This window comes from Octopus bimaculoides, chromosome 19 (genome assembly GCF_046866305.1).
Source record: "Octopus bimaculoides isolate indiv1 chromosome 19, ASM4686630v1, whole genome shotgun sequence".
In the NCBI taxonomy this organism is placed as follows: domain Eukaryota; kingdom Metazoa; phylum Mollusca; class Cephalopoda; order Octopoda; family Octopodidae; genus Octopus; species Octopus bimaculoides.
Window position 1 is genome coordinate 45,753,076 of NC_142946.1, and position 13,030 is coordinate 45,766,105.

The window sequence follows — 13,030 nt, forward strand, 5'->3', positions numbered from 1 at the left end:
GTTCCATTGATGCAATCTTCCTCGTGAAGTATCTCTGAACCGCTCCAAGCTCTGCTATTAATCCTACAGTGCAGGGTGACCATAATTGAAAGCAGTAGTTTAAAAAATAATAATTTCGAACAATTTATATTAGAAAAGGATATTACAGTGATTGGGGGAAACAATAATCTGATCTTAGGTAAACACAATGAAAACTACAGCTATACTTCGATCTGATGATACAATAGGGCCATAAATCCAACATTTTATAACATATACAATATATATATATATATACGTAATACACGTGTATAAGGGATGACAACTAGGTGGACATCCAATATGCTAGAAAGAGGTTCGTCAATTTTTCTGGAGAACATTATTTTTCTTTGTGGTTGGCTCGTTGATGACCTCTTTCTAGCATATTGGATGTCCACCTAGTGGTCATCCCTTATACACGTGTAATATAATTTTTTCTGAATTTTCAGATTTTTTTTATTTTTTATGTTAGGCGACTTGGTCTTAAATTGAATTAATATTCAATTTATCACCCTATATATATAGATATAGATATTAAAAAGAAATGATACTGAATAAATTCAATAAAAATTGTCCAGGATTTTTGTTAGTACAAGTTAACTTTTAATGAAATCCGAGATGATATTGAATAAAACGTTTATGTAATAAATGATGACGATGGTAGAGATATAAAATGGAAGGAAGATTATATCCAGAGATATCTTTAAAGGGAAGCAATTCTTTCGAAGGGAGATAATTCCTGTGCTCTTCATGATGTAGCCAGTGCTTCATAATTGTCAATGATACTTTGTACCGTCTCAAACGCATTCTCAAAATCATTCTGAAGAAACAAAAAGAAAAGAAAAAGAAAATACGTAACGAGTGAATAGGATCAAATTTGATTTTTGTTTTTTGTAAAGAAAGGAGAAACCAAGCAGTTAACTTGGAGGACAATAGACACATGGTCGTCTTTAAGTTCTGCGTTCAAATTTAGCTGAGACCGACTTTGCCTTTCAACTTTTCGAGGCCTATAAAATAAAGTATCAGTTGAGCCCTGAGGTCTTGTAACAAAATAAGAAAAGAATATCTAATCCTTTAGGATAGGTGTGTATCCCAGTGATTGTGGTGGTTGGGGGTGGGGGTCTATTCACGATCATAAGGAGTGGATTCTTAGGCATCGAGCAGTGAGCTATGTTCTTGAATACGATACTTTATTTATGTTGTTCCAGTTTACTCAGTCGTAAATGAACACCACCTGAGTATTCGTGCATCTCTCTCTCTCTTTCTGTCTGTCTGTCTGTCACTGTCTATCTATCTATCTGTCTGTCTGTCACTCTGTCTATCTATCTATCTATCGATCGATCGATCGATCTACATATCTATCTATCTTCCTATCTATCTATCTATCTATCTATCTATCTATTTGTCTGTTTAGTTACATATCTATCTATCTATCTATCTATCTACCTATCTATCTATCTACCTCAATCGTGGATCAGAGACGAGCTGCAGTCATGGATCAAACAGAGACCGGGGCTAGGCGAATGGCACCGCGAGTGCCGCCTTGCTCTCAAGCAACTCTGCCATCTGGGACCAAACTTGTGCAGCTTCAATTCCATGAAGGCATTCTATAGAGGATTATTGGAGAGGAGATGTGACGACGTTCTCGGGGAGAATCTGGGCAACGACGAGGAACTTCAGGGCAACTTTAGAGCTGGGACCTATGGACAATCACCAGAGATCCCTAGCTTGGAAGTGCTATCAAGAAGCATTGCCTGAAATATTTTCGTCAGATCTCCTGTGTATTATGAAATAACAAAAAGCAAGTAAATAAAGATTCATTAAGCTTGCAATTAACAATGTAAAATGTAAATTCAGCAGAAACAACCAAACCCAAATATATCAAAACAGCCATCTATGTATCATACTTAATGTATATACATTGTTGAGAGAGAAGTTGCTGCAGCATTTGCTTTGAGGTAACATCTTTTATGGACTTGCTGTGTTAAAAACACAATAAATATCAGAGAAACATGAAAATAGAGATGATGAAATGGAGATGATAATTTGGTTGTGAGTACATGTATTGAAGAGGTGCAAAAATGCTGAAATGCATCTGATGCTCTCATTAGCCACTGCTGAGGCAAACTTCCATCTCTCTCTGATACTTATTGTATTTTTAACACAGCACATCCATAATAGATGTTATCTCTGGACAAATAGTGAAGTAACTGGCCTACCGACTGTGTATATACATTTAGTGTGATACATAGATGGCTGTTTTAATTAAATATTGCCTCAATTGTTTATACTGAACTTTCCAAATAAATCATTTCTTTTACCTGTGAAGCTCCATGCTTCCAGTACCAATGTAAATATGCCTTATTTTCATGCATTCTTTTAGCTTTGTATAAAGTTTTCTCCAAAAAGTCAGTTACATAGCCAGTGTTGGATGCCAGCGTCAGAGAAGAAACTTTCTCACCAGGAAGACAGTGATCGGCTAAAAAACAAGAAAGGTACACATGGACGTTTAATTATTTCTTTTAGATTTTCAAGTTACATTGATGATGAAGAGATCCTACAGCATGCTGGCCGATCTCCTATGATTGAAACCCTCCGTCATCATCATCATCGTTTAACGGCTTCCATGCATGCTATGCATGGGTAGGACAGTTCACAGGTAAAAAAACTGGCCAGGTAAAAAAAACTATCCCATGCTACTCTGTTTTTACAGTAAATGTTTCTATAAGACCCGCTGGTAACCTTCGTGTGAAACAATTTTTTCCAAGTGCATTCAATATATCTCACCCCCAAAGATTTGGCTGCTCCATCTGTCACGCCCTGCTACCACGTAACAGTTATTTGCGATAAAGGATCTGAAATACTTGTTATGTAGCAGCAGGGCATGCAAGAAATAGCAGCCAAATCTTTCGCTTTCTGGGGAAAGGAACCGTTTACGTGTGATTTTGATGTCACATTCGTTGAAAGCATGCGAAATAACCTGGAAAGGAAAAAAAAAACCACGAAACAAAACTCCATTGCTGAGAAACTCAGACTTTCCCAGTGACACAACAGGTCACAGGTAGTCTAGCACATCATATTTGTAATATGTGTAATTTATATAATTATGAAGTATTTTATAACATAATTTTATTATTAAGATGGTGCTAGGAGCATAAATTAACATAAAGTAACAAGAAATTTTTATAGAAGGTTTTAATCTTGATCCTTCTAAAACAGGGGGTTTGTATCATAGAACCAATGGCAGTATCATATGGGTTGATATCAAAAGTGTTAGGGAAGAAGAAGAAGAAGAACAACAACAACAACAACAAAAATAAACAAATACCTTGATATTTGTTGATACAATCTTACCTGACCAATAGTCGACTGGACACGGATTCCATGAAACGCAATTCAGGTTATTTTCAATCTGTTGTTGCCGTTTCTGTATGGCTTGTATGAAGTCATATGATTGGTTCTCACCTCGACCAACCAAAATATTTGAAACAGATTTGTATGAGCAAAACATTAAGGGAAAAATACGGAAATTATAATAAAAAGGTGCAGGCATGGTTGTGAGGTGAGGATCCATACTTGGTAACCATGAGGTTTCAGGTTCGGTCCCATTGCTTGGCACTTTGGACGAGCTAACCAATACCTTGTGGGTGAATTTGGTAGATGGAAACTGTGTGGAAGTCCATCATGTGTGTGTGTGTATATATATATATATATCGTTTAACGTCCGCTTTCCATGCTAGCATGGGTTGGACTACACATATATATGAAATGCCTTAACTGAGGATGGTTTACAAAATGGATGTATTTCCTTTTATATATTACACAAACCTGAAACATACGTATTAAATGATTTCAAAATATCACTATATATGCGTATATATATATACATATATATCATCATCATCATCATCATCATCAGTAGCAGCAGCATCATCATCATTATGACGTTCAGTTTTCCATGGCTCAGACAGAATTAAATGACACAAATTTTCTACAGCTGGATGCCCTTTCTGTCACCAACCCTTCCTGTCCATATTTCCCCATGGCCAGACATACTTGCCAAGAAGACTGCAAACGAAGAAGAACGGAAACCGCTTTGCAATGTAAAGACAACGAGAGAGTAACACACATGCACGTACACACATACAACAGGCTTCTTTCAGTTTCCATTTGCCAATAGCAACAGTAGCAGAAGCAATGAATTAAAGTAGAACATCACAAATGGAAATAAATGAACAGTAAAAGGATATAAACTTCTTGTCTGCTGCCATGAATAATCTTGTTACTGAGGTCAAACTCTGCTCCCATGAATGTCTGGAAAATTTTAAATGGTAAATAATATAGAGGTAGGTGAGTGGGGGGGGAGCGAGAGGTTGATAGTGGTGGCAGTGGTGGTGGTGGTGGTAGCGGTGTTGGTGGTGGTGATGGTGGTGGGGATTGTAGCAGTGGTGGTGGTGGTGGTGGTGGTGGCAGTGGTGGTGGTGATGGTGGTGGTGGTGGCAGTGGTGGTGGTGATGGTGGTGGTGGCAGTGGTGGTGGTGATGGTGGTGGTGGCAGTGGTGGTGGTGGTAGCGGTGGTGGTGGTGGTGATGGTGGTGGGGATTGTAGCAGTGGTGGTGGTGGTGGTGGTGGTGGCAGTGGTGGTGGTGATGGTGGTGGTGGTGGCAGTGGTGGTGGTGATGGTGGTGGTGGTGGTGGCAGTGGTGGTGGTGATGGTGGTGGTGGCAGTGGTGGTGGTGATGGTGGTGGTGGCAGTGGTGGTGGCAGTGGTGGTGGTGGTGGTAGCGGTGTTGGTGGTGGTGATGGTGGTGGGGATTGTAGCAGTGGTGGTGGTGGTGGTGGTGGTGGCAGTGGTGGTGGTGATGGTGGTGGTGGCAGTGGTGGTGGTGGTGTGATAATCAAGGTAGTAGCATCAGTGGTGATGAAGTGATGATGATGAAGATGATGATCATGATCATGGTGATGATGACAATGATAATGATGATCGTAGTGGTGTTGGAGGAGGAGGAGGAGGTGATGGTAACAGTGGAGTGGTGGTGATGGTAGTAATCGTGGCCATGGTGGTGGTAGTGGTGGTAGCAGTAGCAACAATAGTGACGACAATGATGATGATAGTGATGATGACGACGATGACGACAATGACGACGATGACGACAAAGATTACAACATTCCTGTCTGAGACTATTTAAATCTATGCAAAGATATATTAACAGAATTCACTCATGGTACCTCTCTCTGATCCACCTACTTGCAAAACTATTAAAAGACACACACTCAAAGAGAGACAGCCAAAGAAAGAAATGAGACCATTTCCATTAACAGATTCCATTGTTGGAATAATAACCAATTTCCACACGTCTACGTACCGGTGCCGTCTGTGAGCCAGTGATATAATCTTCGTGTCAGGTTTGGAGCATAAGGTTTTCAGGAGGTACCAGGGTTCACTGCCAAGGCTGTAACCTCTGCAAGATTAGGAAGTGGATATCGTGGAATAAAACGGGTAGACAGATGGTGTAAGTGTAATTATAAGCACAAGTGTGGTAAGAAGCTTCCTTCTCAACCACATGGTTTCTGGTTCAATCCTACATATATATGTATATGCATACATATATATATATATATATATATATATATATATATATATATGTATATATGTATATGCATATATATATATATATATATATATATATATATATATATATATATATATATATATATATATGTGTGTGTGTGTGTGTGTGTGTGTGTGTGTGTGTGTATATGCATATATTTGTGCGTCTGTGTTTGTCCCTCCACCATCGCTTGACAACCAATGTTGGTGTGTTTACATCCCTGTAAACCAGCAGTTTGGCAAAAGAGACCAATAGAATAACTATTAGGCTTACAAAGAATAATTGCTGGGGTGAATTTGTTCAGTCAAATGACTGAAACAAGTAAAAGAATAAAAGAATATATATATATATATATATATATATATATATAGTCAGCAGATGAGATCCAGAGATTTTTGGTATAGAAAACACTTAGTAGAGCTCAAATGGTTAGAACTTAGCTTCCAATGTCTTTATGAGGGATCAATTCCAGGGGGTAAAGAGTGGCTATAAGAGGAACCCAGGTGAGAAGATATGGAGGCAATTATATGGATAAATAAACTAAATATAACACCTTAAGGTTTGATATAAAAAAAATGTGTGTGTGTGTGTGTGTAAACAGAAAGAAGGCAAAGACTGAAGATTACCAGACAATGAATATTTAAGTATAAATATATTGATATTTATATAAATAGATCGAACTTATAGATCGAAGGTGTTACTTAAGGCAATAGCTGGCAGAAACATTAGCGCACCAGGCGAAATGCTTAGTAGCATTTCATCTTTATATTCTGAGTTCAAATTCCACCGAGGTCAACTTTGCCTTTCATCCTTTCAGGGTCGATAAATTAAGTACCAGATGCATATTGGGGTCGATCCAATTGACTGGTCCCCTCTCCAAAAATTTCAAGCCTTGTGCCTAGTGTAGAAAAAAATATTTAATAGATATGAGGTTGACTTTGCCTTTCATCCTTTGGGGGTTGATAAATTAAGTACCAGTTGCATACTGGGGTCGATCTAATCGACTGCCGCCTCCCCCAAAATTTCAGGCCTTATGCCTAGAGTAGAAAAGGATAAAGATCCAGAATGTGACAAGGTTGGCCCCCTGATATAACTTGCTTTTGTCAGCTGAGTGGACTGGAGCAACGTGATATGAAGTGAAATAAAGTGTCTTACACAAGGACAAAACACTACAGGGTATTGAACTCACAACCTTACGATTGTGAGCTGAAAACTCAAACCACTAAACCATGTGCCCTCACCGTAACCGCTTTATTTATGTGATAAACACATTTTAAAAAAGAAACTTCTTGAACAATGGAAAATTTAGAATAACAGCACCAGATAGCCAGAGGTTGTTGTCATTTCGGAAGTCAACCATGATAATGGTTTCTTACCATTTATAGAGGAATGGTTTTATAAATTGGTTTGATTCTTGATTCTGCAGCACGACTAGCCATTAATAAATGAATAGCAATATCGATTTCTTTATATTAATGATATTGATTAATATTATAATAACAACATTGATTTCTCAATTTGCCAAGTCATGCTTTAAAACTCTTCAAGAAAAGAGATTCACAAATTGAATATATTAATTTTAAATTAAACAAAATATGTTAACAGTTTTAATAACAATAAATTATTACATCTCAATAACTCCATTCATTTTCTAGAATGTTACCTTCTACCGCTTCCCACAGTATTTATTGAGAGCTAGACTCACCCTGTATACCTTCACCATCAACACAGCTCAGTAACAGCAACATGATATGAACCTACCACATGGGCACATAATAAAGGATAGCTTTCAAAACATTTAGGGCAAACACTTGTGTGTTGAGAGTACTGTTGCACACCAGCTCTAAATACAGGAGTTGATGTTTCATCAGGCGGTGAAGCAGCTCTTTGGGAGTTTTGGCCCTTTTCACTGCAACACCAGAGCTACCAGGGGCTGCCAACTGATTTAGGTGACAAGACTCACACACAACAGCATGGGCTTTGTTGAGTTAGACATCGTGACTCTGGGCCAGATGTTTCTGTCCTCCTCAATACTTTCTCTGGATGTAATGACTTGCTTTCTCAGCAGCTTTTGACAATTTTCTAGCAGCTTCTTTTGTTTCCTTTGCAGCTAGTCTAAGACTCTTGCACATTGAGTGAAATCTGGCTCCAGCAAATCCTCTGACACTTATCTCTACAGGAAGGCCCATTGCTTCCCATCTATTCTTTGCACGGAGCTAATAGCACAATTTGAAAAAATACATAATCATTTTTGAAATAAGATGTAACATAGTGGTCAGGGAATTGACTACCAGTCACAAGATTGCAGTTTCAATTATCGGGTTGGGTGGTGCATTCCATTCTTAAGCAAGACACTTCATTTCACGTTACTCCAGTCAGTTCATCTGTAAAGGGCTAACCCTCTGCTGGACTGGCATTCCCTTCAAGGGAATCTTGCAATCCTGGTCATTTCTATGAGATGGAAACCAGGTACTTGACCCTATGGGTCTCGGGGCTCAAGACAGTAATGTCCCAGAGACTTATTTTTTAGATCAAAGAGTGTTGGTATGACAGTTTGAAAATATATACGTACCTCTCGAATAAAAGACTGTCAGTAAGGTAGAGAACCCCGGCCAAGGCTTGACTCATTGAATGGTTTATGTCCCAAAGAGAGAGCTTTGTGCCATTCGTTCTTTTACCATTTTCCTGAAGCAATGTCTGGTGAAAGGCATCGTTGGGAAGCATGACTATTCCATCAGCAAACCTATGGAATGAAATAAATAATGTTATGCATGTGTGAGTGTCTGTGTGTGTGTATGTGTGTGTGTATGTGTGAGAGAGCATGTGTGTGTGGGTGTGTGTGAGTGTGTATGTGTGTGTTTGTGTGTGAGAGCATGTGTGTGGGTGGGTGTGAGAGTGTGTGTATGTGTGTATGTGCATGCATGTGTGTGTGTGCATATATGTGTGTGTGAGAGCATGTGTGTTTGTGTGTGAGTGTGTGTGTGTGAGAGCAAATTCTTATGTTCTCGAAATCTACATAGTCCGAGGTATATTTGTAGAGTCCAGTAACCCAAGCAGTTTCTGTGGAAGCATTGAGACAGGCAGAGAAAAATGGCCACCTTCACTTACCTGTGTAACCATGACAGGGACAGCATACTGTTATAATGCTGCAAAGGGCTCTCTCCACTGGCAAAAGGAGCAATGGCGCAGGACAATATATAAGAGGAGGGGTAAGCCTCACGTAAGTGTTCCACCACAAGGGAGCCAAACCCTGCAACAAAACACAAACAGGAAGACTTGGCTTAAAGTTCAAATAAGGCCCTTACTTACTGTTATCGTTGTTGTTGTTGTTGGTGGTGGTGGTGGTGGCTGTATTATGTTATGTGTTCATATTGAGTTGTGGAAGATATTTATTGATGAAAGATGTCTCTTTATTCATTCTATGCTGTACTAAGGTGTTCTATGAACATTGATAGAAGGGGAAAATTAGGATAAAGGTTCCTAGCACACCTTTCTATGTGTTCACTGACCTGTATCTGTCTGTATTGTGGGTGGTGGATTTGTTGTTTGTGAAGAGTGGTTCTTCAACGGAGTGACATTCCTGTTTGGCCAATATAATGATCACCGCACCCTAAGCAGGTAATGGTATGGATTAGTTTTTTCTAATATATATATATATATATATATATATATATATATATATTCTTTTTTATTCTTTTATTATTTTTAGTCCTTTGACTGCAGCTATGCTGGAGCACTGCCTTTAGTCAAGCAAATCGACCCCAGGACTTATTCTTTGTGAACCTAGTACTTATTCTATCTGTTCTTTTGCTGAACCACCAAGTTATGGGGGACATAAACACACCAGTATTGATTGTCAAGTGATGGTGGGGGACAAACTCAGACACACACACATATGTACACACACACACACACACATATATGTAGAGCACCTTACCTGCTCCGGTGCCGCCAGTGAGACTATGGAAAAGTATAACGCCAGTGAAATTGTCACATCTGCAAAATAACAAAGAAATAAAGTTCTTTGGTTTACGTTTGAAATATAAAATATATTGTTCTTTTATTCTCTTATTCTTTTACTTGTTTCAGCCATCTGACTGCGGCCATGCTGGAGCACTGCCTTTTAATCGACCAAATCGACCCTAGGACTTATTCTTTGTAAGCCTAATGCTTATTCTATCGGTCTCATTTTGCCAAACCGCTATGTTACGAGGACATGACCATATATATATATATATATATACACATACATACATACATATATATATATATACATACATACATACATATATATATATACATACATACATACATACATATATATATATACATACATACATACATACATATATATATATATATATATATATATATATATATATATATATATATATATGTGTGTGTGTGTGTGTGTGTGTGTGCGTGTGTGTGTGTGTGTGTGTGTGTGCTTCCATACTTATCTAAGAGCGCTCTGTTTATTCTGCTTTAATATTTACCTGAAGATTCACCTCCTGATTCAACTGTCAATTTATTTCTCTGGAGCTTATCTTGTATCATTACCGTATCCACCACCCCACCCCGACAATATAGGATATGTTTTAGTTACGGCAGCGGCAGGCAGTGGGGTGGGGTGGGGGGGACTATAATTTACTTAATGAACTTGTTCTATCAACAATCTTATCTAAACTCTACTTTGTCATTTCAGTTGAGTTTTCTCTCTTTTCCATGTATGTATGTATGTTGGCAGGCAGGTACATTCACACACACGCACACACACACACACACACACACACACATACACACACACACACATACGTATGTATATATATTCTTTTACTCTTGTACTTGTTTCAGTCATTTGACCGTGGCCATGCTGGAGCACCGCCTTTTGTCAGTCGAGCAAATCGACCCCAGGAGTTATTCTTTGTAAGCCTAGTACTTATTCTATCGGTCTCTCTTGCCGAACCGCTAAGTTACAGGGACGTAAACACACCACCATCGGTTGTCAAGCGATGCTGGGGGGACAAACACACACACATACATATATATATATGTATATATATATATGTATATATATGTATATATATATATATATATGTATATATATATATATATATATATATATATATGTATATATATATATATATATATATATATATATATATATATATATATATATATATATATATATATATATACATATACATATACATATATACGATGGGCTTCTTTCAGTTTCCGTCTACCAAATCCACTCACAAGGCTTTGATCAGCTCTCAGTGTTACAGCGGAAAACATTCGCCCAAGGCACCACGCAGTGGAGCTGAACCCAGAACCACGTGGTCGGGAAGCAAGCTTCTTACCACACAGCCATGACCGCATCTAATTCCCAAATCAACGACGACCGTTTTTAATCAAGTCCAAATGTCCTCATCTACTTACTAACCTAACAAAAACACAGAGAAGTTATGGACTTTCCTCACCAAAGCCCACCCTAAATTACAAAGCTAATTATAAAACAAAGTTAACAACAGCCTGGACTCATTTATTATCCTCTCTGTAAGTCACAAGCGACATATTTTGTTAATGATAGTGTGGGACTATGAAGCTGATTGCTTGATTTTATATTCTCTTTATGGTTGAAACTCATAATTAATTCTGCAGCAAGACTAAATATGTTTATGTATATATTATGCATAATAATCGATTACATCAATCATCATAAATTTGTGAAGAGTAATGTTTAATTCATGATAATTATTAGGCTTCGAGTCGTTATCATATTCAATGTGTTTAGTGCTTCTGTAAATGCATTACATCTAATTCACAGAGCACTTATAATAGTGATTATATATATACATACATACATATATATATATATATATTCAGAACTCAAATGCATTATATAATAATAAACAAACGGATGGAAAGACATACTAAATGCACTGACTGCATAGACAAATGGAGAACAAACACAGAAGGTCACAAATTTCTCATTAGTTATCAGACAAGGCACCAGGCGCAATTTCATGCTATTATCAATAATATTGCATCCAGCATGGAGTCAACCAGTAAGAAAACTTGCTGGGAATGCGACAAACAAGGAAAAATGAGGGACAAAACAAACGAAATAAACAGAATATGGACATAAGGCCAGGTGAAGACAACAAAATAAATAATAATAATACATATACAACAAAAAAAAAAAAGCTGTCCATAACTCCAAGAAGTCCAGATTTCACTCCATGTGATTTTTACCTGTGGGGTTACACAAAAGAGGAGGTGTACAAGACAAAACCTCATACACTGGGGGACTCAGGAGGTTCTCAATGATATCCAAGACAACGTCCTTCAGAAGGTGGTTCATTCCATCCCTGGCCATTTGAAGAAACTGGTTGATGCCACCGGTGCTTAAGTTGAAATATGAAGATTTACTTTCAGTTTCCCATGTAATAAAGAACATAGACAAAAGAACACCCTAGAGGGCATCACAGGCCAGCTGGATCACACAGGGTGTGTGTGGTGCTTCAGGGCCTGGGGTTAAACAAAAATAGCAACAAACTGATATTACCGTTCACTTTCCTTTCGTACACTTTGGAGTGTCTTCTGGAGAATGTCTTTTTCTTGTGGATCATTCAAACCATAATAACCTGAAGAAGGTGACATAATGAAGAAGGTGACATAACGAAGAAGGTGACATAATTAAAAGGTGACATAATGAAGAGATTGACAAAAGAAGAAGGTGACAAAATGAAGAAGATGACTTAACGAAGACGGTGGCATAACGAAGAAGGTGATATAAAGAAAGAGGTGACAATGAAAAAGGTGACACAACGAAGAAGGTGACATAACGAAGAATAAGTACTAGGCCTACAAAGAATAAATCTTGGGGCCGATATTTTCGACTAGAGGTGGTGCTCCAATATGGCCGCAGTCAAATGACTGAAACAAGTAAATTTCCAGCAACATCCAACCCATCCATACTAACAGACATGAGGGGTGGGGGAGAATAACCAGAAAACATTACAGAAAGGTGGCACTCACCCATAGCCCAGTTATTGCCACGTCCACAAAGTCCATGAATAATGTTGTTGGCCCTAAAATAGAGAGAAACCATTTCAATGAAACTGTTCGCAAGGTTGACAGTAAACTCACATCAAAACTAAGTTCGTGGCCTGGTCTTCTTTCCCGGTTGCTGCTGTTTCACTTCGCTTACAGAGTGAAGGCGTGTGCATAGTTGTTATGGTGTTGGACTCGTGGTGGTTTCAATTCCCAGACTGGGTGGTGCATTTTGTTCTTGAGCAAGACACTTCACTTCACGTTGCTCCAGTCCACTCAGTTGTAGAAATGAGTACCACGAGTGGAGGTGCATTGCTTAGTGGTTAGGGTACTGGATTCAA

At 38.3% G+C, this 13,030-nt stretch overlaps 1 protein-coding gene across 4 annotated transcripts in view; it reads right to left on the reverse strand.

The window, feature by feature from the left end:
* Positions 1–598: 598 nt before the first annotated feature.
* The window catches only part of LOC106882959 (tubulin delta chain), an 18,967-nt gene continuing 6,535 nt past the window's right edge, over positions 599–13,030 (reverse strand). For all 4 annotated transcript variants that reach the window (XM_089337530.1, XM_089337531.1, XM_089337532.1 and 1 more), the window contains 10 exons: positions 12,675–12,727; positions 12,202–12,280; positions 9,568–9,626; positions 8,739–8,880; positions 8,203–8,373; positions 5,385–5,480; positions 4,268–4,332; positions 3,373–3,513; positions 2,340–2,497; positions 599–838 (listed from right to left, as the gene is read on the reverse strand). In XM_089337530.1, coding sequence (XP_089193656.1) covers positions 767–838; positions 2,340–2,497; positions 3,373–3,513; positions 4,268–4,332; positions 5,385–5,480; positions 8,203–8,373; positions 8,739–8,880; positions 9,568–9,626; positions 12,202–12,280; positions 12,675–12,727 — 1,036 coding nt within the window. In that variant the 3' untranslated portion in view covers positions 599–766. The remainder of the gene's footprint in view (positions 839–2,339; positions 2,498–3,372; positions 3,514–4,267; positions 4,333–5,384; positions 5,481–8,202; positions 8,374–8,738; positions 8,881–9,567; positions 9,627–12,201; positions 12,281–12,674; positions 12,728–13,030) is intronic.